The 22837-nt window shown below is 44.7% G+C and overlaps 1 protein-coding gene across 1 annotated transcript in view; it reads right to left on the bottom strand.

The window, feature by feature from the left end:
- The window catches only part of slc1a1 (solute carrier family 1 member 1), an 84614-nt gene that overhangs the window by 5479 nt on the left and 56298 nt on the right, over window positions 1-22837 (bottom strand). Inside the window, exons 5-11 of the mRNA XM_068030234.1 lie at window positions 21309-21351; window positions 18744-18839; window positions 10944-11128; window positions 9961-10068; window positions 8776-8898; window positions 6062-6256; window positions 1826-1960 (exon numbers count right to left, since the gene is read on the bottom strand). Coding sequence (XP_067886335.1) covers window positions 1826-1960; window positions 6062-6256; window positions 8776-8898; window positions 9961-10068; window positions 10944-11128; window positions 18744-18839; window positions 21309-21351 — 885 coding nt within the window. The remainder of the gene's footprint in view (window positions 1-1825; window positions 1961-6061; window positions 6257-8775; window positions 8899-9960; window positions 10069-10943; window positions 11129-18743; window positions 18840-21308; window positions 21352-22837) is intronic.

The following is a 22837-nucleotide window of genomic DNA, read 5'->3' as shown; positions in this document are numbered from 1 at the left end:
GGGAGGTGGGATCCCCATCCTTAAAGGGACAGGGACCATGGCGCTGGGCAGTTAACTGCCTGAGCACCTGTTGAATTGCATTGGAGGGGCTCCAAAGGGCTGAGACGGGTGTCCTCTCACCTTTTCGGCTTGGTGTCAGGATCCCTGCCAGATCCACCAAATTCAGCCCTTTGAGGGCAATGGTGAGTGTGTGCCTTGGCACCCTGTCATGACAGGCCAACTGAGATGGTAAGGGCATTCAAGGAAAGGCCAACAAGGGTGTCAGGGAGATAACTGAAGCGCTTACATAGGCATTTAATGTAGGCTCAGGAGAAATGTGGCTGTATGAGTGATTCATGCATGTCCCTGGCTTGCGTGTCACTGGCCATTGGCTTTGCCACTACAGGTGCATTACCATTGTTCACCTGGTGTGGAGCCCCCTCCAGATCCTCCTCCTCCTCAGAGGAGGGTGCACACTCAAAAAGATCCTCATTCTCCCAGGCCACTCCGCTCTGGAGTGCCAAATGGTGCAGAGTACAGCATACCACATGATACGCAAGACCCTTGATGATTCGTACTGCAGGGCTCTGCCAGATCTATCCAGGCACTGGAACCTCATTTTCTGAAAGCCTATGGCCTGTTCGATGGTTACCCTTGTAGTTGCATGGCACCGGTTGTCGATGTCGTCTTCCTCTGCGTTGGGGTGCTGCACAGGTGAAAGGAGTCATGTCTTAAGTGTATAACCCTTGTCTATCCATTTGTGGAGTCATTCTGGTCCCCTAAAAATCTGAGGCACCTGGGACTGTCTCAGGATGTAAGAGTTGTGACAGCTTTCTGGGAACCTTGCACGTACCTACAGGATCCATTTGCAGTGGTCACATACTAGCTGTACATTCAGCAAGTGGAAACCCTTCCTGTTGACGAAGGCTCCAGGCTGCTCTGCAGGAGCCTTGATGGCCACATACATGCAGTTAATTACCTCCTACACTTGGAGTAATCCAGCGATGGCCCTGAAATCCAACTGCCTTCTCAGCCTGACTGGCCTGGTCTGTGCAAAAGTGTATGTTTTGGATTGCCTTCTGGTATAAGGCATCCGTGAACTGGAGTAGCCATATAAATAGCATGGCTACAAGAGCAGGTCAGAGGCTAGGAATCCTGCGGCGAGTAACTCACCTCCTGACTCCCCAGTGCCTGTCCATCATCTACAAGGCACAAGTCAGGAGTGTGATGGAATACTCTCCATTTGCCTGGATGTGTGCAGCTCCAACAACACTCAAGAAGCTTGACACCATCCAGGACAAAACAGCCCGCTTGATTGGCACACCATTCACAAACATTCACTCCCTCCACCTCCGACGTACAGTGGCAGCAGTGTGTACCATATACAAGATGCACTGCAGCAACTCACCAAGGCTGCTTTGACAGCACCTTCCAAATCTGCGACCTCTACCAACTTGAAGGACAAGGACAGCAAATGCATGGGAACACCACCACCTGCAAGTTTCCCTCCAAGTCACACACCATACTGACTTGGAACTATATCTCTGTTCCTTCACTGTCATACTGCAGCTTGGTTGAAATTAGAGATCCCCCATGGCAATTCCCCAGGTTCCTTTAATTTGATATAGATGTTCGTTCCACAGACATGTTGCCAACCTCTGAATGAATTGGTTTTTGCACTGCATACTCTAGAAATTCTACTTTACTAAATAAAAGCAGTAAAAATGGTACTATAAACAACATACATCTTGTCCACTGGATACAATTCTCTTTTCCATTCTAGAATTATGATTAAAAATTTATACTTTTTCCCGCGAGAAAGATTTTTATTTTCATGAACACTTACAGAAGCCAATCTACGGCAATGATTAGAGTGACGTCATTAGCAGGTAATCCAACTGCAGTAAGAACAATCACCATGGTGACCATTCCAGCCTGGGGAACTCCAGCTGCTCCTATACTAGCTGCTGTTGCTGTTATGCTAGAAATAAACAGGCACACATTTAATAGTTGAAAAACATTGTGATCATACTCTATATAATTTCCAGCTTTTACTTATGTAGGAAGATTGTAAAATGCTGACACAGCTTGTCCATGGGTAGCATTTTCTAAGTGGATAATTGCACAGACTGGTATGACATTGACACTGGGAATTACTTGATCTGTAGTTCTCAATCATGCTAGTGTTACGACCAGGTGAGAAAGGTGTCCAGGGTCCCTTTAGCCTTCACCGGGTCTTACTGTAACAGGGTTTTGTTTTGAGCTCTCACTTTGGTGAATCCTTGTTCACCATTTTCCAAATATAAGGCAAAGAAATGAGCACAAACAAGCTTTCTTAGGTTTAAAGAAGAAAAGTAAAATTTATTAAAACTTAAACTTAAAAGTTAACGCCTATGGATACACGCCACGTCGCACGTTAGCCTGCATACGTGATATGCACATGCAAATAGAGACAGATAAGAGCAGAAGAAAAACAGTGGAGAGGTTTGAGGCAATCTCTGAATAGGAGTTTTTGTTACTGTGCTTTGAGCTCGCTGTAGTCCTTGCTTGTCGGTAGATCTTGCTTTTCGTTGGGGCCCAGTATTCTTCTTAAACTTAAGTCCACTGTAGGTGACTTTTCTCTCTTGGGGTTCATGTATATTCAATGGTTTCCGAAGCTGGTGAGAGCGAGATGACAGCAGAGAGGAAAGAGGTCTTTTCAGTCCAGGAGCAAACAGCTTTCTGAGTTCAAATTCTCTGTGGCAAGTTCAAATTCAGAAAACTCCAACAGCCAGTTAGTCATGTGACTAAACTGGTCTGACCATGTCTGTTTGTGTATTCGGCCATTTTAGCAGTTAATCTGGAATGCTAGCTTCTCCACCTTCAATGTCTGGTAATCAGAAGTCCATTGTGGATTAAATTGGAGCAGGGAGTGGCCCCTTTGTAATTTCCAAGCACTGTCTGTTACTATGCAAATATCTTTCCAGTCAAGGGTCTGGTTTTTTTTTTAAAAGCAAGTTCTTTCTTTACTCCAGTAACAGTTTAAAAATCAATGTTCGTGGCGAAATATATGTGTCTCATTCTTGGCAGATGGAGGCCTGCATGACACTAGTTTGAAGATGGAAGTGCTATAATTAGCCTGAGTGTTCTTGAACTAATGTGGAGAAATAGGTTGCTCAAGCTTCTTGTTCCCAATGCTATCCAATAATGCCACCGGAAGCAGGAATGAGGTGAAGAAGCTATTCATGATCCATTATAGTTCAACAATTCATCAGGACTCATTGTCCAGGCTTACACATGAAGAATAGGCACTTTGTTTAGGTACTAATGCATCCCAACATCAGAAGATGTCCTAGGCCCGGTGATCTTTAGCTGCTTCAACAATGACCTTCCCTCCATCATAAGGTCAGAAGTGGGGATGTTCGCTGATGATTGCACAATGTTCAGCACCATTTGAGACTCCTCACATACTGAAGCAGTCCATGTCTAAATGCAGCGAGATCTGGACAACATTCAGGTTTGGGCTGATAAGTGGCAAGTTACATTCATGCCACACAAGTGCCAGGCAATGGCCATCTCCAACAACAGAGAATTCAACCATCTCCCCTTGACATTCAATGGCATTACCATCGCTGAATCCCCCACTATAAACATCCTGGGGTTTGCCATTGAACAGAAACTGAAGGGGACCAGCCATATAAATACTGTGGCTATAAAAGCAGGTCAGAGGCTGGGATTTCTGCAGCGTGTAACACACCTCCTAACTCCACAAAGCCTGTGCACCATCTACAAGACACAAGTCAGGAATGTGATGGAATACGCTCCACGTGCCTGGATGGGTGCAACTCCAACAACATTCAAGAAGCTTGACACCATCTAGAACAAAGAACCTGCTTGAATGGCACCCCATTCACCACCTTCAACATTCACTCTCTCCACCACCAACGTACAGTGGCAGCAGTGTGTACCATATACAGGATGCACTGCAGCAACTCACCAAGGCTGCAGCACCTTCCAAATCTGCGACCTCGACCACCTAGAAGGACAAGGGTAGCAGATGTATGGGTACACCACCACCTGCAAGTTCCCCTCCAAGCCACACACCATCCTGACTTGGAACTATATCGTCATTCCTTCACTATCGCTGGGTCAAAATCCTGGAACTCCCTTCCTAACAGCACTGTGGGTGTACCTACACCCCAAGGATTGCAGTGGTTCAAGAAGGCGGTTCATCACCACCTTCTCAAGGGCAAATAGGGATGGGCAATAAATGCTGGCCTAGCCAGTGACACCCACATCCCGCAAAAGAATATTTTAAAAAAAGAGGAAGAGTAAGGGGGCAAAATCAGAGGGAAAACTAGAGCAGGAACAAAAATGTTTCTGTCTAAAGTCACAATTCTTTACAATTTCAGTTGGATGGATTAGTTGCTTTTTCTTTTATATTGCACATTAAAGTAGTTCAAGTAAATTAATAAGTTTGCAAATTCTATAGTAATTATTATTTCTTGCATTAAAAATAGATATCATTGCTTGCAATATTTTATTACTTAAATGAAAACCATGAATTAGACAAACTTTCACAGTAACTGTGATACCATACGGTGATTTGAACTTGCTCAATCCAGCAGGAATGAGACAGTAGCAGCCCTAAAATTTCAGTGCTGCCCTTACAGCTTTTTATATATAGCTTATATATATTTTTCTTATAGCTTTTGGGGCGAAAGGGATCAAAGACTATGGGCAGAAAGCGGGAACAGATTACCGAGTTGGATGATCAGCCATGATCATAATGAATGGCGGTGCAGGCTCGAAGGGCCAAATGGCCTACTCCTTCTCCTATTTTCTATGTTTCTATGTTTACTGCCTCATCCCCATTCAGATCCTGCGTGCTGCCATTTTGCCTGGGATCTTCACAAGGGTGGCCCAGGTACCTGTCTGAAGCAGGCAGGGACCTCATTATAGTAAGGAAACTGTGAACTTACAATGTCACTAGGACACAGACACCATTCTTACACAATAAAGTGTAAATAATTACAAACAACAGGTGAGTGTGCAGTTGGAAAGAGGAGAGGTGGTGCAGTGTTTCCTTGTGATTGGTGGATATATTGGGCTGGACTTTACAGCCGTCCTGACGTCGGGGGTCATGACGGGAGGGGTGGAAATGCCTCCGACGCAAGTCAACCACAAGCCTTGATGCCGGGAAGGCCCGGCCCAATATTGCCAGCAGCAGCGAGGCCTCGTGGCAGCACCCCGCCGCTTGGCGACGGGAGCCAAATTAGCATAGGGAAATTTACTCATATCAATGAAATAAGTACCTACCCGCTCCCGCCATTCATTCTGTTGTCATATTTCTGTTGGTGGCCGGCACTCCGGCGCCTTCAGATACCCATCTGGGGATCCGATGCGGGACACTGGTGGGGAGGGGGGCAGTGTATGTGAATATCTCAGTGCGGGAGTGGGGGGAGCGGGGTCAAACTCCTCCAATCGGTGTAGGGGTTGGAGGGAAAGGGTAAAGATTAAAGTTTGTGAACTGTGGTGGGGGTGTGGGGGTGTGGTGAGGGGGGTGGGGAAGGACAGGTGCACAAGGTAAGTATTTTGGGGGTGGACGGGGAGAGGGCAAGGGATGAATTCTGTGGTTATTGCGGGGGTGGGATTCCATTTTAATAAACTATATCTTTCAATATTTAAAGGAAGTGAAAGGGCCCAAAGCCATTTAAAAATAGCATCGGCGTCTGCGCAGTGGCACCTGACGCTGTTGCTGGGGACAGACCGCCCGCCCCATCCATGTCATCCGGGGGGGTGGGTGGGTGAAGGGCAGTCCGCCCCAGCCACTTAAATGAGCCGCCGTGTTTAATATTGCGGCGGCTTCGTGAAGCTCAGTCCGTGCGTGCGGGCCGCCATTGTTTATGGCCACCAACGTGCGTAAATTTCAGCTCATTTACTAGAAACAATGTAACTTTACCACAATTTTTTCAAGTGCATTGAGTATGAAAAATAATAATAAAAATGAGGGGAAATGGTTCAATTTTGACAGTACCGCCACCTTAAAAAACAGCAGCAAAAATCATTACACTTTGATTGAAGCCAGAGATGGCAGTCTCACCTGATAGTGACTATCTGTCCCGCATCCAATGGGTAGTCATTAAGTTGAGCAATAAATATGGCAGCAACTGCTTCATATAGAGCTGTTCCATCCATGTTTATTGTGGCACCCACTGGCAACACGAATCTCGTGATCCTTTTGTCCACTTTGTTTTTTTCCTCAGCACATCGGAATGTTACTGGCAGAGTGGCTGAGCTGCATGCAAGAAAGTGTGTTATTGTCCAAGCAAAATTCTCTTTAAAACAAGCATTTTCACATCTTCATATCATCCTCTGCTCTGTTGGAAGTATCAATCTTGTAACTTCAGTAAGTCAAACAAAAGTATCTATCTCCTCTTGATCTCCACCCACTTTCTCACAAATCCATCTTTCCCTTTTGCCACATCACGCAAATGGTAAACCAACACATTTGGTCAACTACCCCACCAATTCTAAGGCATAGTGGGAAAAATGTTTGCGTTATTGAGTTTATCTTTAATTTAAATAATCACTTCAGCACCACTACAATGGGAAATAAGGATTACTTCAGAGAAACTTCACAACAATTATTTCTGCAAAAGATTCACTATCTACTAGCTCCTTAGGAAAAGTACTTACTCATGCTACTGTATGATTCTAAAGGCTCCAGCAGCTCTCTGGTACCTCACCCAAGTGGTCATTCCTCACATATTAAAAGATATAGTAAGTGTATAGATAGGGAGCATTGTCAACCTGTGAAGCAGCAAGGAACATCGCAACAAAGCCTGATCCTGTCCTTGTCCAACATCCAAACACTTGCACTTTCCAATGGGATCACTGAATAGCAAACATAAGCAAGAACCTGAGGGTAGTAGGGTCATTTGAGACCTCAGAGAGTGGTCATCCCTGCCCTCTTGAGAGTCGCCCCAGACCCCAGTATGGATCCCATGCTCAGGGCTAGGAGCCATGGCTAACAGCGAAACCAGTGAATTTTTGGGGGTGATGATGGAAGAGCTAGAACCTCAAGTGACAACGGCTGCTTACAGGTGGAGGATCCTTTGAGAAGAGGACTTGTGTTTTCTTTAAAGCACCACATGAGGAAGGCAACAGGAAACCATCTTTTTCCCTTGTCATATTGCTCATTTCTCATGGAAGTTAAAAAATGTGAGCCTCTTACAAGCAACTGAAGAGGAAAGTGTAGGATCATGAGGCATGGAGAAATGAACAGATGACTTGCCCTTGGGAAAATCACCACTACTACTCGAATGGTGCAGTCACTAAAGGCTGTGTTTTTCATCATTTGCTAATTGTAGCAATAAGATTTGAGTATATAATGGTGTTTCCTACTTTATACTCATCTCTGCATTTCCCCATGTCTGGTCTGAAAATAATTTGATCCTGTAACACGCACTCAAGGTAGCTTTGCTCTTTTATGATCTGTCCTGTTCCAGGAGGGGAAGCTTGTGTGATACAAGATTATCTAGACGGAGGAATGTCAGTTCAAAAAGGAACATGTGACTCCCCATTTGAAATTACTTGATCTGAAACACCAAGAATCATGGCAACCATAAAAGATTGACTAAGTTGCTTTTAATGAAACTCACAACACAAGAAAAATTAAAACGTATGTATTTATTTTGAAACCCCTTTAAAACAGGGATTGCACACATAACTAAGAAGTTGCATTTGTGTCCCATCCACCCATTGAAGCACAGTTCTAAAGAGTGTGCAGGAACAGAAGGATCTGGGGGTGCATGTGCATTGATCTGTGAAGATGGCAGGACATATTGAGAGAGTGGTTGGCAAAGGATATGGGATCTTGGGCTTCATAAATAAAGGCATAAAGTACAAAAGGAGGGAAGCTATGTTGAACCTTAATAAAACTCTGGTTAGGCCCCAACTAGAATATTGCATCCAGTTCTGGTCACCACACTTTAGGAAGGATGTAAGGGTCCTTTAGAAGGTGCAGAGGAGATTTACCAGAATGGTTCCAGGGATGAGGGTTTTAGTTACAAGGTTAGGTTGGAAAAGTTGGGGTTGTTCTCCTTGGAGCAAAGGAGATTGAGGGGAGATTTGATAGAGGTGTACAAGATAAGGTAGGCAAGGAAAAATTTCCCATTAATCGATGGTACAAGGACTGGGAGACACAGATTGAAGGTCTGGGGCAAGAAATGCAGGGGGAATGTGAGGAAGAACTTTTTTATGCACCTGGAACACACTGCCCATGAGGGTGGTGAAAGTGGAGAGAACCAATGATTTCAAAAGGAAATTGGATGGGCACTGGAAGGAAATAAAATTGCAGGGCTACAGGGATCAAGCGGGGGAGTGGGACTGACTGGATTGCTCCATGGAGAGCCGGCATAGTCTCGATGGGCCAAATGGCCTCTTTCTTTGCTGTAAATGACTCTATGGCTCTATGATTATCAGCCTTCCTAGTCCACAGATGCTGAAGACAATGATGGCACCCATGCTACTGCTCTAGCTGAGCACTGTTAAATTAGTATGTAGTAATTAAACTTGCGGCCTACTTGATCTGTATGGTTCAGTAACAGATCATGAATTGCATTAACTCAATAAGTGTTCAGGGACTCATTTTAATGGGATTCTAATGGGTAAGCATCTTAATTACATTCAGTTGAAGAATAAATGATTAATGCGAGTAACTTTTTTCTTCTGTCAGTCACTTTCAATTCCTATCCAAGAAAGGCCCATGTTGCTTGCTGGATTGTACTCCATTACTAAAATCTGTACTGTTACCTGGATGAAATCATAACAGATGTCAGTAATGCCTCAGCCATTCCTCCAACAAATATGAAAGGGTTTTTCCGTACCACAATAAAGTAGATCATGGGTAGAATAATAATACCATGCACGGCTAATCTGCAAAATAATTTAAACAAAGATAAAATGAATCAGGTCTTATGTTTAGTTTACTAACTCGCAAGTTACATTGTATCCAATAAAGGCCAATAAAATCCAATATAGAACCATTCTACATGACATAATTTATGTCAAACACCACATGGTTACTAACACTTTGTTGAGGGTCTCAAAAGTATAATCACAATATCTATCATTCTCTTTCTCTCGATTATATACATCCCTGGTCCAGTCAACATCATAGAATTTCTATGAGATCCAGTGGTACACTGAACAGTAGGGGTAGGTACCAGGATGATCCTCAGCCTATGTTGCGAACATCATTGAACTGAGATGAGGTACTCCCCTGTGAAGCACCTTCAGATATTTTACATTAAAGAAACTATATAAATGCCAGTTGTTATTGTAGTCAAGAAATCTTTTCCACTAAAAGTTTTACAGTGAATTTGTTCAGCAAGGCAAAGAATAATATTACTGGAGGGTGAAATACCTTTCAATTTTACATCTTTATGCTCCTGGAAAATACATAAACACAAATGTACAGACAATTTACATTGCAATACAACTCAACCCTTTTCCCAAAAGAGCACTCTCACGAATGTCAGGTAACCACTGTCACATACTCTCAGTCTTTATGCCATGGTTTTACAGAATGAGATACCTAAACCAGTTTCAATTAATTATCAATTTGAAGGCAGTTTTACTCTTTGGATTTTTGTGCAGTGCAGTCTGGATTAAGACTGCTTCTTCCTATTTAATATAGAGACCACAACAACCATCATCTTGTTCATATGCAGCATATTTAACATAGGTTTTAGAGATAATAGGGCAGCTCATTAACATACAGAGCCACCCAATCATGCAAGATTCAATCCTGCACCATCACTGAACGATTTAAATCTAGCTCTAATACATAACTCTATAAAGCAGCCTTAGTCCATATATTTTCTTTGAAATAACTCAATAATCTGGAATTTATTATTTTTAATGAAAGTTTTTAGTTACGATCCAAACTTTGCTTCAGTAATTCCCCAAATCACTTTAAAGAACTGTGATTCATACCCACTCAGCACTGTAGCCATATAAAGTGCAAGTCGACGGAAAATTTCCCAGTCATCCACTTCCATTACTTTTGCAGCAATGAGAAATAATATACCTATCGGCATATACCTAAAAAAAATATTGACAAATGGTCATATTAGGAAAAGTAATTTCAAATGAACTTTGATACATTTACATTTCTGACACCAATATTATTCTAGAAATAATAGTTAATTTAATTTTATTTGCAGCTCAGATAAGTAGTACTACAGAAGTAGGGAAGTTATACATTGCAGTATATAGCAGGTGTAACAGTGAAACTGTTCATTACTTAGGATTATATAAATTCCCCTTTAAGATAGGAAAACCATATTTAAATATGTGGATTTTATACATAATAGTAGCCAATTTTCTTCACTGGTACCAAAATGCAATAGCTGAAGTCTTGGTCCAGGTGTTAAGTAGCTTTTAGTTTGCCTTTTAAGAACATAAGAATTAGGAGCAGGAGTAGATCATTCAGCCCTTTGAGCCTGCTCCGCCACTCTGTAGGATCATGCCTAATCCAATTGGCCTTAAATCCACTTTTCTGCCTGTCCTCCAGTTTTGCTTACCCCTCTGCCAAAATATAGTTGACATGACTCTTCGGCTGTTGAAAGGTGGACAGCTACCCAGGAACTTGAACTCAGGGACTATATAGGGGTAAATGTAGCTTTTCTCTGGTTGTGCCTCCACCAACAGTGGAAACAACCATTAAAGGAGAAATATGGGTCATAGGTGACAATAAGAATTAGGATTCCTTGCTGTCAGAGATCAACCCATCCTTTTCTTTCCAAAACTGTTTCTAGCATAAAGAGGAAGAGGAAACTAGTTAGCAGTTTACGGTTCTTGTTACTGCAAAGGAAGAAAGCCAATCCACAGAACGAACCAATACCTCTCTCAGTGAGCACAAGAAGGATGGTGTTGAAATAATGTAGAGCATAAATTTGGTGCAACATCCTACTCACCACATGATGATCTGTACTATTTTCATGGTAGCTTCATTCAATGCATCAAAGAAGTCGAGCAGAATTTTGCCTTTTTCGCCCATTTGTCCTATGACAATCCCAAACACTAGGCAGAAGACAATGAGGCCCAGTACATTGATTCCATCAGAGTATGCGCCAATCACTTTGTAGTCATTGGTTTTATTCTATGAAGATTTTTGAACAGATTAAAAATAATAATTGTAGCCTAATTTATAGTTTTGTTATTTGTATATGAAAGAATCAACAAATTTTCTGTGTATTTAGTAACTCACTAATGGACATGCACCAGACCACCAGGGCTCATAAATGTGATATGATTAAAAATAATAAGGTATCATATGCACAGGGCCATACTAGGAAAGAGTCCCTCAGGTGCACAATTTTATTTCAACATCAGCATTACTGTGGTTTGCAGGGAATCACAGCCAAGTGATTCAATAAAAGGTGTCTCTGGACTTTTTAGTCAGGCCATTGAATGAATATTAGGAAGATTACACCCTGGGATTGAACCTCCCCCCTCTAACCCAAAGATACTGAAGCCACCTGCAGTGCATACCAGGTGAGATCAAATATCAATCCTGGGATCTTCCTGCTCTATATGACTCAGTACCTACCGTGTAGGAGAGGCAGCCATCTGAGAATTAACATCTAGGTGCATCGTTTAACAGATATTTACAAAAACTCAAAACTTCCATTATTTTTGGCAAAGAGATATCTCAGTGAAAGCGGCATGAGCAATGTCCCTGCATTGCCACACTAGCAACTTTAGAGACATAGCATAGTAGGGAAGTCACCATTAGAGAGACTATTGGGATAGAATTTAGTTGTCAGCTTGTAGCAAAACTGACTGTTATTTATAAATTATACATTTATGGTGTCAGAATTCTTGGAGTAGAGTGGAATATGTAGGGGCAGGCAACTAGGAGATGCTGTGCTACACTGCACTCAATCTAGGGGGCTGAATGCTGTGGGACCAAACCTTGTGAATCTCCACGTTGCATTTAGGTTTCCTTCTTCCACAAGCCTTATCAAAATTATTGGGTTTTCCCAAGCGCAGCTCTTAACTTTATCAGGTTACTATAAGAAAAATATGGCACCATGTACCAGATATAGGCCTTTCCTTTCATTTCTTGCTTATGTTTTGCGCAGACACCTTGAGAAAGGATGAACTTTGTCTTTACACTTTTAATCATGGCAGATGTGGAGCTATTCACTTTTTTAGGCTTCAGGGTGTTTTTCAACCTCACTTATCAGCAAGCCTCAAGATTTCTGTTGTGGAGCCAAAAGAGGAAGAAGCTTGTACCTGTGTATGTGTGTGAAAGAGACTGCAGCACTAAAGTAACCTTCCCTGAGGCTTCTGCCAATGCTATCCTGCATCCAGTCAATAGGAGGCCCAGAATGCTTCATCACGCATTATGCCTCCCTCCAGAAGGGAATTTTCAGGCTTTTGCTTACCACCTTCTGACAATACAGTTGATCTATCAAGCTCACCTTGTGGGGATTTGCAAAAGTTTCGCTGCACATCCCAACTTTATGTGGCGTAGCTCATTGGTGCACCAGCAAATGTAACACAAGTCAACCCATAAATGTAGCATTTCATGCAAACCACTGAATTAATTAAAGCAAATAAATGAGATAATCTAAGAGAAATCTTATTCATAACTTTAGGGTTCATCAAAAAATGTTTTAATTGTTTCCCCTGACAGATTTCTAGAATTTTTTGGGCTGAGGCAATAATAAAGAACTCATTTCCTCTTGAACTTGAGGAAAAAAATAAATTTCTCATGGTTTTCTTTTCAAAAATCAGGAGCTGGATTTTCAATCTGGGGTTAGGAACCTGACGGCTGGATCATTTCTGGGTCTCAAAACCCACAGTGTGTCAGCGTCAGTGACACAACGCAATTTTTAAAGGGAAAGGCCCTAAATTGGCCCAGAGATGAGCTCGGCGCCCATTTAGTGGTGCTGGGCACAGGCTGGAGGTGGGAACTCATCATGGAATGTGATTTTAAAAGGCAAACGACTGTCAAAATTGGGCTTGCCACTGTCTTTGAACATGGAGCAGCAGGGTGAGCAGAGGGCCAATGGTGACCTTGATGGCTGCAGGTAGGGGACTGCCACGGATACTGCAAGGCCTCAGGTCATTGTAGACAAGAGCATAAATGTCAGAGGCCAACTGCCTGGATAGACGCAGTATCCTTCAGCACTGGCATTCTGCCATTTCTAGGTCGCGCTCTCTTGGCTGGTATGGCCGATGTTGTGGGTAGTGCCTTCTTCCCCTTGCAGCCCCTTGCTCTGCTCCTCTGGCCTCCTCCTGACCAAGAGGATGCATCTGCGTTCTCTCCAATGTCAGAGCAGTCTGCTCCCACCTTAACAGCTTCACCTGCTGCGTATTGGTTTACCAGAGTTTCCTTAACCCACCTCTGATACCCAAGAGATATCAGCAGCCTCATGTCTGTCTCAAGAGTTTAAACACTTACTCCACACAAAGGCAAGCTTCCCAGCACCAGAGAAGGCAACTCTGTGCCACTGCATGAGCAACTGAGTTTAAGACCGGGATTTTATTCAGGTGACAGGGATTCACCACCAGCAAAAGCGTCAACAAGAGCCCCATGCCACCTCCTCTGGAGAAGACCCACCGGATCAAGTGCCAATTAAGCACTTAAGTGGACAGCGGTGGGCCTTCTCCAGGATCAAGGACCCTGACAGCGGAACTCCCACCTGCTGTGAGCTGCAGGCCAATCAGAGGCCGGCAGCTCTTTAACTGAGCAGCACTACCACAGAGGTGGTGACTGCTGCCGGTACTGGACTCACACAAGGTCCTGGTCCCAGGCCATAGGTAAGTCAGAGTAGGAGGGGTTTCTCAGGGTGGGGCCGTGGGGGAGGGGGAGTAGAGGTGTTGGCAGGAATGGCAGGGGTGTGGTTCTCAGCAGGCCGTCCTCTTCTCAATGCCGGGGCCCGTGTTCAGACACTGTGCCTTTTAATGAGGGATTCCATCCCTGCGCGCCCCCCACCACCAACCCCGGATCCAGCAAGCAACCCACACAGCTTTGCTTCTCGTGCCCTTCAACCGCTGGGCTAACTCCTGAAACAGTGGGATGAGGCCATTAATTTGGCCCCCCCGCCCTGAACTTAATTTGGGTGGAGGCAGAAAGTTAGCAGGGCTCCCGCCACCAACATCCTGCCCGATTATTAGAATTAGAATTAGAATTAGAATTAGAATATTACAGCGCAGTACAGGCCCTTCGGCCCTCGATGTTGCGCCGATCATCTGACCTACACTATTCCATTTACATCCATATGTCTATCCAATGACCACTTAAATGCCCTTAAAGTTGGCGAGTCTACTACTGTTGCAGGCAGGGCGTTCCACGCCCCTACTACTCTCTGCGTAAAGAAACTACCTCTGACATCTGTCCTATATCTTTCACCCCTCAACTTAAAGCTATGTCCCCTCGTGTTTGCCATCCTCATCCGAGGAAAAAGACTCTCACTATCCACCCTATCTAACCCTCTGATTATCTTGTATGTCTCTATTAAGTCACCTCTCCTCCTCCTTCTCTCTAACGAAAACAACCCCAAGTCCCTCAGCCTTTCCTCGTAAGACCTTCCTTCCATACCAGGCAACATCCTAGTAAATCTCCTCTGCACCCTTTCCAAAGCTTCGACATCCTTCCTATAATGCGGTGACCAGAACTGCACGCAATACTCCAGGTGCGGCCTCACCAGAGTTTTGTACAGCTGCATCATGACCCCGTGGCTCTGAAACTCGATCCCCCTACTAATAAAGGCTAACACACCATATGCCTTCTTAACAGCCCTATTAACCTGGGTAGCAACTTTCAGGGATTTATGTACCTGGATACCAAGATCTCTCTGCTCATCTACACTACCAAGAATCTTCCCATTAGCCCAGTACTCTGCATTGCTGTTACTCCTTCCAAAGTGAATCACCTCACACTTCTCCGCATTAAACTCCATTTGCCATCTCTCAGCCCAGCTCTGCAGCCTATCTATGTCCCTCTGTACCCTACAACACCCTTCGACACTATCCACAACTCCACCGACCTTCGTGTCATCCGCAAATTTACTAACCCACCCTTCTACACCCTCATCCAGGTCGTTTATAAAAATGACAAACAGCAGTGGCCCTAAAACAGAACCTTGCGGTACACCACTAGTAACTAAACTCCAGGATGAACATTTGCCATCAACCACCACCCTCTGTCTTCTTTCAGCTAGCCAATTTCTGATCCAAAGCTCTAAATCACCTTCAACCCCATACTTGCGTATTTTCTGCAATAGCCTACCGTGGGGAACCTTATCAAACGCCTTACTGAAATCCATATACACCACATCCACGGCTTTACCCTCATCCACCTGTTTGGTCACCTTCTCGAAAAACTCAATAAGGTTTGTGAGGCACGACCTACCTTTCACAAAACCGTGCTGACTATCGCAAATGAACTTATTCTTTTCAAGATGATTATAAATCCTGTCTCTTATAACCTTTTCCAACATTTTACCCACAACCGAAGTAAGGCTCACAGGTCTATAATTACCAGGGCTGTCTCTACTCCCCTTCTTGAACAAGGGGACAACATTTGCTATCCTCCAGTCCTCCGGCACTACTCCTGTCGACAATGACGACTTAAAGATCAACAACAACGGCTCTGCAATCTCCTCCCTGGCTTCCCAGAGAATCCTAGGATAAATCCCATCTGGCCCAGGGGACTTATCTATTTTCACTCTTTCCAAAATTGCTAACACCTCCTCCTTGTGAATCTCAATCCCATCTAGCCTAGTAGGCTGTATCTCAGTAATCTCCTCGGCAACATTTTCTTTCTCTACTGTAAATACTGACGAAAAATATTCATTTAACGCTTCCCCTATCTCCTCTGATTCCGCACACAACTTCCCACTACTATCCTTGATTGGCCCTGTTCTAACTCTTATCATTCGTTTATTCCTGATATACCTATAGAAAGCCTTAGGGTTTTCTTTGATCCTATCCGCCAATGACTTCTCGTGTCCTCTCCTTGCTCTTCTTAGCCCTCCCTTTAGATCCTTCCTGGCTAGCTTGTAACTCTCAAGCGCCCTAACTGAGCCTTCACGTCTCATCCTAACATAAGCCGCCCTCTTCCTCTTGACAAGCGCTTCAACTTCTTGAGTAAACCACGGCTCCCTTGCTCGACAACTTCCTCCCTGCCTGACAGGTACATACTTATCAAGGACACGCATTAGCTGCTCCTTGAATAAGCTCCACATTTCGTTTGTGCCCATCCCCTGCAGTTTCCTTCCCCATCCTACACATCCTAAATCTTGCCTAATCGCGTCATAATTTCCTTTCCCCCAGCTATAATTCTTGCCCTGCGGTATATACCTGTCCCTGCCCATCGCTAAGGTAAACCTAACCGAATTGTGATCACTATCGCCAAAGTGCTCACCTACATCTAAATCGAACACCTGGCCGGGTTCATTACCCAGTACCAAATCCAATGTGGCATCGCCCCTGGTTGGCCTGTCCACATACTGTGTCAGAAAACCCTCCTGCACACACTGGACAAAAACAGACCCATCTAAAGTACTCGAACTATAGTATTTCCAGTCAATATTTGGAAAGTTAAAGTCCCCCATAACCACTACCCTGTTACTCTCGCTCCTGTCGAGAATCATCTTCGCTATCCTTTCCTCTACATCTCTGGAACTATTCGGAGGTCTATAGAAAACTCCCAACAGGGTGACCTCTCCTCTCCTGTTTCTAACCTCGGCCCATACTACCTCAGTAGACGAGTCCTCAAACGTCCTTTCTGCCGCTGTAATACTTTCCTTGATTAACAATGCCACACCCCCCCCTCTTTTACCCTCTTCTCTGTTCTTTCTGAAACATCTAAATCCCGGAACCTGCAACATCCATTCCTGCCCCTGCTCTACCCATGTCTCCGAAATGGCCACAACATCAGGATCCCAGGTACCAACCCATGCTGCAAGCTCACCCACCTTATTCCGGATGCTCCTGGCGTTGAAGTAGACACACTTTAAACCAAGTTCTTGCTTGCCAGTGCCCTCTTGCGTCCCTGTAACCTTATCCCCTACCTCACTACTCTCAACAGCCTGTACACTGGCACTGCAATTTAGGTTCCCATTCCCCTGCTGATTTAGTTTAAACCCCCCCGAAGAGCACTAACAAATCTCCCCCCCAGGATATTGGTACCCCTCTGGTTCAGGTGAAGACCATCCTGTTTGTAGAGGTCCCACCTACCCCAGAAAGAGCCCCAATTATCCAGGAAACCAAAACCCTCCCTCCTACACCATCCCTGCAGCCACGTGTTCAACTCCTCTCTCTCCCTATTCCTCTCTTCGCTAGCACGTGGCACAGGCAACAACCCAGAGATAACAACTCTGGTTGTTCTCGCTCTAAGCTTCCACCCTAGCTCCCTGAATTTCTGCCTTAAATCCCCATCTCTCTTCCTACCTATGTCGTTGGTGCCTATGTGGACCACGACTTGGGGGTGCTCCCCCTCCCCCTTAAGGATCCCAAAAACACGATCGGAGACATCACGTACCCTGGCACCTGGGAGGCAACACACCAACCGTGAGTCTCTCTCGTTCCCACAGAACCTCCTATCTGTTCCCCTAACTATGGAGTCCCCAATGACTAATGCTCTGCTCCTCTTCCCTTTTCCCTTCTGAGCAACAGGGACAGACTCTGTGCCAGAGACCTGCACCCCATTGCTTACCCCTGGTAAGTCGTCCCCCCCAACAGTATCCAAAACGGTATACCTGTTGTTGAGGGAAACGGCCACAGGGGATCCCTGCACTGCCTGCTGGTTCCCTTTCCTTCCCCTGACGGTAGCCCATCTACCTACTTCTTTTACCTGAGGTGTGACTGCCTCCCTATAACTCCTGTCAATAATCCCCTCCGCCTCCCGAATGATCCGAAGTTCATCCAGCTCCAGCTCCAGTTCCCTAACGCGGTCTGCGAGGAGCTGGAGTTGGGTGCACTTCCCGCAGATGCAGTCAGCAGGGACACTCTTGGCGACCCCTACCTCCCACATTCTGCAGGAGGAACATACAACTGCCTTTACCTCCATTCCCACTATTCTAGATTCCCAATAAATCTACTGAAAAACCAAACGAAAAAAAAAAAGTCAAAACTTGTTCGCTTAGCAATCCGATTATATGCTCGCCTTGCCCGACGCAGGGGGGAGAACAGAAAATTACCCCCTAAATCTCCCATTTTATATAACTTTCGCCCACTGCAGTCATGAGCACTCATGGTTCCCTTCAGTGTTCCTGACAGCTATGCCCTAAAGGCCCCAGACACTCCATTTCCCTGTGCTTCTCAATTGAAAATTCCAAACTGTTGCTCCCGAGACTCCTAACGAACTCTACAACAAGCCCAACAAGCAGTTCATTGGATGCATGCAGGTAGCTGGCTCCCCCTCCTGCCCTCCCTTTGAAAGTTGCATGGTGTCCCTGCGGCATCAGAAACCAGCGACGCCTTCCAAGCGTGTGATTTCCCAGGTTTGCCCAGACCCAAACTCGCCCATTGGGCGACTGAAAATTCAGCCCTCTGGTGCTGTGTATTGGTGCTCTGAGGTACTGGGAGACTGAAGATGCTTTTCTTCACTCTGTGGTGCTGTGTATCGGTACTCTGAGATGTTATCCCAATTCATTGCAGACTAAGCACATTAAGAAACTTGGATCTTGAAATGGCATTTCATAAAACTTACATGGCAAATATTGTGATACCCTTGAGTAGTAAGGAAGTTATGTTACCTCATTCATTTGTGTCGTCATAACAACAGTAACCATTGAGCCGGTAGTAATGCTAGTATTGTTAACAGGCTCAATTTCTTGCCGTTTGCTTTTATACTGAAAAAGAAGCAAAAAAAGAGATCACATGCTTCATGATTTGATTTACATTAGGATTGACCATGATATTATACACAGCTGTAATAATTATCAAAACAGCTCAGTTCAGTTTTTTCTAAATCACCCAAATGTAGTTTGAGCAAATATGAAGTATTTTAAGGGAAAGGAAAGGTTACTGGTGTTTAGTATGGCAGTGAAAATATGGCCTTTCATTAGAGGGATCAGAGTTTCTATCCAGCCCAGCCTGCTGAAATGAATGTCTCCTCTAACTGTTGGCTCTAGGGGCCATGTGCGAAGTGAGTTGATACAGTCTCAACCCAATTCCTAGTTGCCATGGACATATAGAACAACATTGATAAGCTCACTCAAAGATGCCACACGGTAGCACAGGGGTGCTCTTCTCAGATTGGCGCCAAGTCATGTTGTTGGAGCAGAGTACAGGGAGCTATAAGCTGTATCTGGCTGTGCTTTACTGGCTCCGGGAAAACTGGATACCTAAAATAAGAGGAGTTGCTTTCCTCAGTGCAAAAATATTTTAGTATGGTTTGGCTTGGCCATGTGAGCCGCATGGAAGATGGCAGGATCCCCAAGGACATATTGTACAGCGAGCTCGTCACTGGTATCAGACCCACCGGCCGTCCTTGTCTCCACTTTAAAGACGTCTGCAAACGCGACATGAAGTCCTGTGACATTGATCACAAGTCGTGGGAGTCAGTTGCCAGCGTTCGCCAGAGCTGGCGGGCAATCATAAAGGCGGGGCGAAAGCATGGCGAGTGGAAGAGACTTAGCAGTTGGCAGGAAAAGAGACCGAAGCGCAAGGAGAGAGCCAACTGTGTAATAGCCCCGACAACCAATTTTATCTGCAGCACCTGTGGAAGAGTCTGTCACTCTAGAATTGGCCTTTATAGCCACTCCAGGCGCTGCTTCACAAACCACTGACCACCTCCAGGCACTTACCCATTGTCTCTCGAGACAAGGAGGCCAACGATAAGATAAGATTGCTGAAAATAGAGATATGTTGTTTGAAGCTTTTCGTCTTGCATTCATCAGGACAATCCACAAGAATACCAACACAAGGGAAAACAACAACTTTATACAGTATGGGAAAAGTGCTGATTGGTTGGCACATGAACTCTGATTGGTAGAGGTGTTGCCATGGAGAATGCACCAGTTTACGGTGACAGACAGTTAACTGCCAAGCTTTGTTTGAAATTTAAACCAGGCAGCTTGACTCTGATTGGTCAAGGCATTGCCCTGAGGAATGAACCAGTGAATTGCTGTCACTTATTTTGTATAGCTGAAACAGGCGCAATGTTTGTACATGTTCTTTCTGTCTGCAAAGAACGGGGCCATGTGTGTTAATATATGTAGCTTCCAGTACGCGCAAATGCGCCACACTGTGAGTCCTACTGACAATTTAAATTGGTTGTCAGCATAATTCTTCGCACACTGAGGATTATTTAGCAAATGTTGTCCAATTGCAGAATCACATCTAATGTTGGACACTGCGTTTTGAGTTTTGCAAGCATGGGCTGGTTGGGTTTGGCCTGTACTTTGCCGGTTGCGAACAGCAGAAGGGACATGTTGTTTGATACGATCCGCCAGTCTTAGGGACGTGCGGCCTATATACCTTGCATCACACTGGCAATAAAGTTGTTATTTTCCTTTACATTGGTATTCTTTCAGATTGTCCTGATGAGTGCAAGATGAAAAGTTTCAACAACATGTCTCTATTTTCAGCAATACCCAAGTTCTGTACTACCAAACGACTATTTAAAAATATTTTAAGGGAACATCACAGTTGCATCAGTTTACTGGGGACTATGACTCCTGGATGACCTGAGAGCAGCTCCAGAGCCACTGAGAAAACAAAAGCATTCAGTTGGCATGCTGCAGTAACACCATTCCAGCAGCCTTTTGGGAAGAAGCCTCGAAATGACAGGTCTGTGTTGAATAAGGTCATTTTGAAAACATCAAAAAATATTTTTACAATTTTATATGGGTAAATTTCCACAAGGTGACTTTTATATCAACGGAAAACGTTTGTGCCCGTTGATGGGTTGGAGACACAGACACAAAATGTTAAAGGTTTATTGTCACTTGATTTTATTTATGCACTAATGCTACATTTTCACTTGGCTATCAATTGGTATTTTAAATGACTTTACACTGTCTCAGCAAGTATCAATATTTAAGGGATATTTAAGTGACTGTAATATTAGCTGGGTTATTTGGCTGATATAGAGGTTTTCTGCTTTTATTCCTGGTATATTACTTATGGTTTTATTTGAAAACTGTGGCAGGATTGTATTAGGATTTTGCAATATTTTCATGATAGTAATTTTTGATTTTTCAATCATTTATCTAATAGCAATTTTAAACAAAAGCAAAGTAAAATGAATCCAAAACTGTTTAACTGGCTGAATCTGATAGTTTTCAAGTACCCAGAGTAAAAAACAACTCAATTACCTGCTGAAAGCTGGCCTGTACCAAGTTCTCTGGGAATGCATTCCTGTGTGAAAAAAAAATTAGTGGATATGTGGAACTAACTCCCACCAAATTAATAATGCTGTATTGATTAACTTCTGCAAAAAGAACTGAATAAAGACTGGTAGTGCTCACAACTGATTACCATCAGTGTAATGAAAGTCTGGCTATGAGAATGAGCTATTCCTTTTTACAACTATCTCATTACATTTCCAGTCAGCAGACAGCGGGCTGAATTTTAAAGGCCCTCTGCTGCCCGGAACGGTGGTAGGGGGACAATGAAGATCGGTACGGCGGAGGCCCACCACCGACCCCGACATTGGCAGGCCCTGTACCAATCTTGGCGGCAGTGGCGAGGCCTTGTGGCGGCCACTGCACCACTTGGTACCGGGACCCACATTAAAATAGGTAAATGCCTACTTACCATGCAGCCTGCAGTGATTCTGCCACCATGTTGCCATCTTCATTCTTGCCGCTGGGTAGCCATCTAAGGCTTCGCATTATATTTGTACAGAGTACCAAGTAGCAAATTATATCAATACATAAAACTAATTCTGCCTCTATCTACCTATATAAAGTGACAATACCATGGAATTTGTCACAGAGGTGATGCTGTCTTAGCTGCTGGGGGAGTGTTGTCTATGGAAGGTAGCAGACCAGGGCTGAATGGTAGAGTTGTGAGAATTATGAATATTGTGATATTTTGCTTAATAATTTTTGAAAATTGGGGAGTATTTATACAGAACTTTTCCTCAGGACATAAGCTGTATATGGTGGAGTCCATGACAGGGTGAATTGCACACGATGAGCTGAATTTTATTGGGGCGGTGGGGTCCCAGACAACGGGCCCGAAAACCAGGGGCAACCCTGCCTGGGCCGTTTCCAGAATCCCCAGTCACATTTTGGAATCATCCAGCAACTAATTAGTTGCCGGCAGGGCTCTCATCCCTTTCAGGGACAAAAGCCCGACGCCAAGAGCTGCTGGCCAATCGGAGGACCAGCAGCTCTTCAGTCTCAGCAGTGCCACCGGGAGTGGTGCCCAATGCTGGGACAGCACCAAGCTGAGAGAACATAGCAATGGACACTGCCCTCGCAACAAGATGAGTGGGGTTGTGAGTTGCCACAGCCAGTCAGGAAGGCCCCAGTGAGGGAGGGGGTCGGGGTTGGTGAGGGCAAGGGGGGTTTTGTCACAGAAGCAGCCGTTGCCACCGGGGGGAGCTCTCTGTGGGCCACAGAGTGCCCAAAGAGGAGGGAACCTGCCCTCGAGCCTGCGAGGAGGCCGCTAGGGGTTTACCAGGTGGTCTCTCCATGCGACGGAGGTCCACCAGCTGTTGGTAAAATGCCAGATGTTGTGGGAAGAGGCCCTAAATTGGCCACTTAGGTGGCTCAATTGACCTGGTGGTGGGAGGGCCATCTTCCACCTTTCCCACTGCTGGAAGGTGACGGGCACGCCACCCCCCACCTCCGCCTTTCCTCACCATTTTACAGGCACTGCCACCTCCCAGCCCATC

This window comes from Heterodontus francisci, chromosome 4 (genome assembly GCF_036365525.1).
Source record: "Heterodontus francisci isolate sHetFra1 chromosome 4, sHetFra1.hap1, whole genome shotgun sequence".
Classification (NCBI taxonomy): domain Eukaryota; kingdom Metazoa; phylum Chordata; class Chondrichthyes; order Heterodontiformes; family Heterodontidae; genus Heterodontus; species Heterodontus francisci.
The sequence above is the reverse complement of the archived record's forward strand: the minus strand, read 5'-3'. Positions and strand labels throughout refer to the sequence as shown.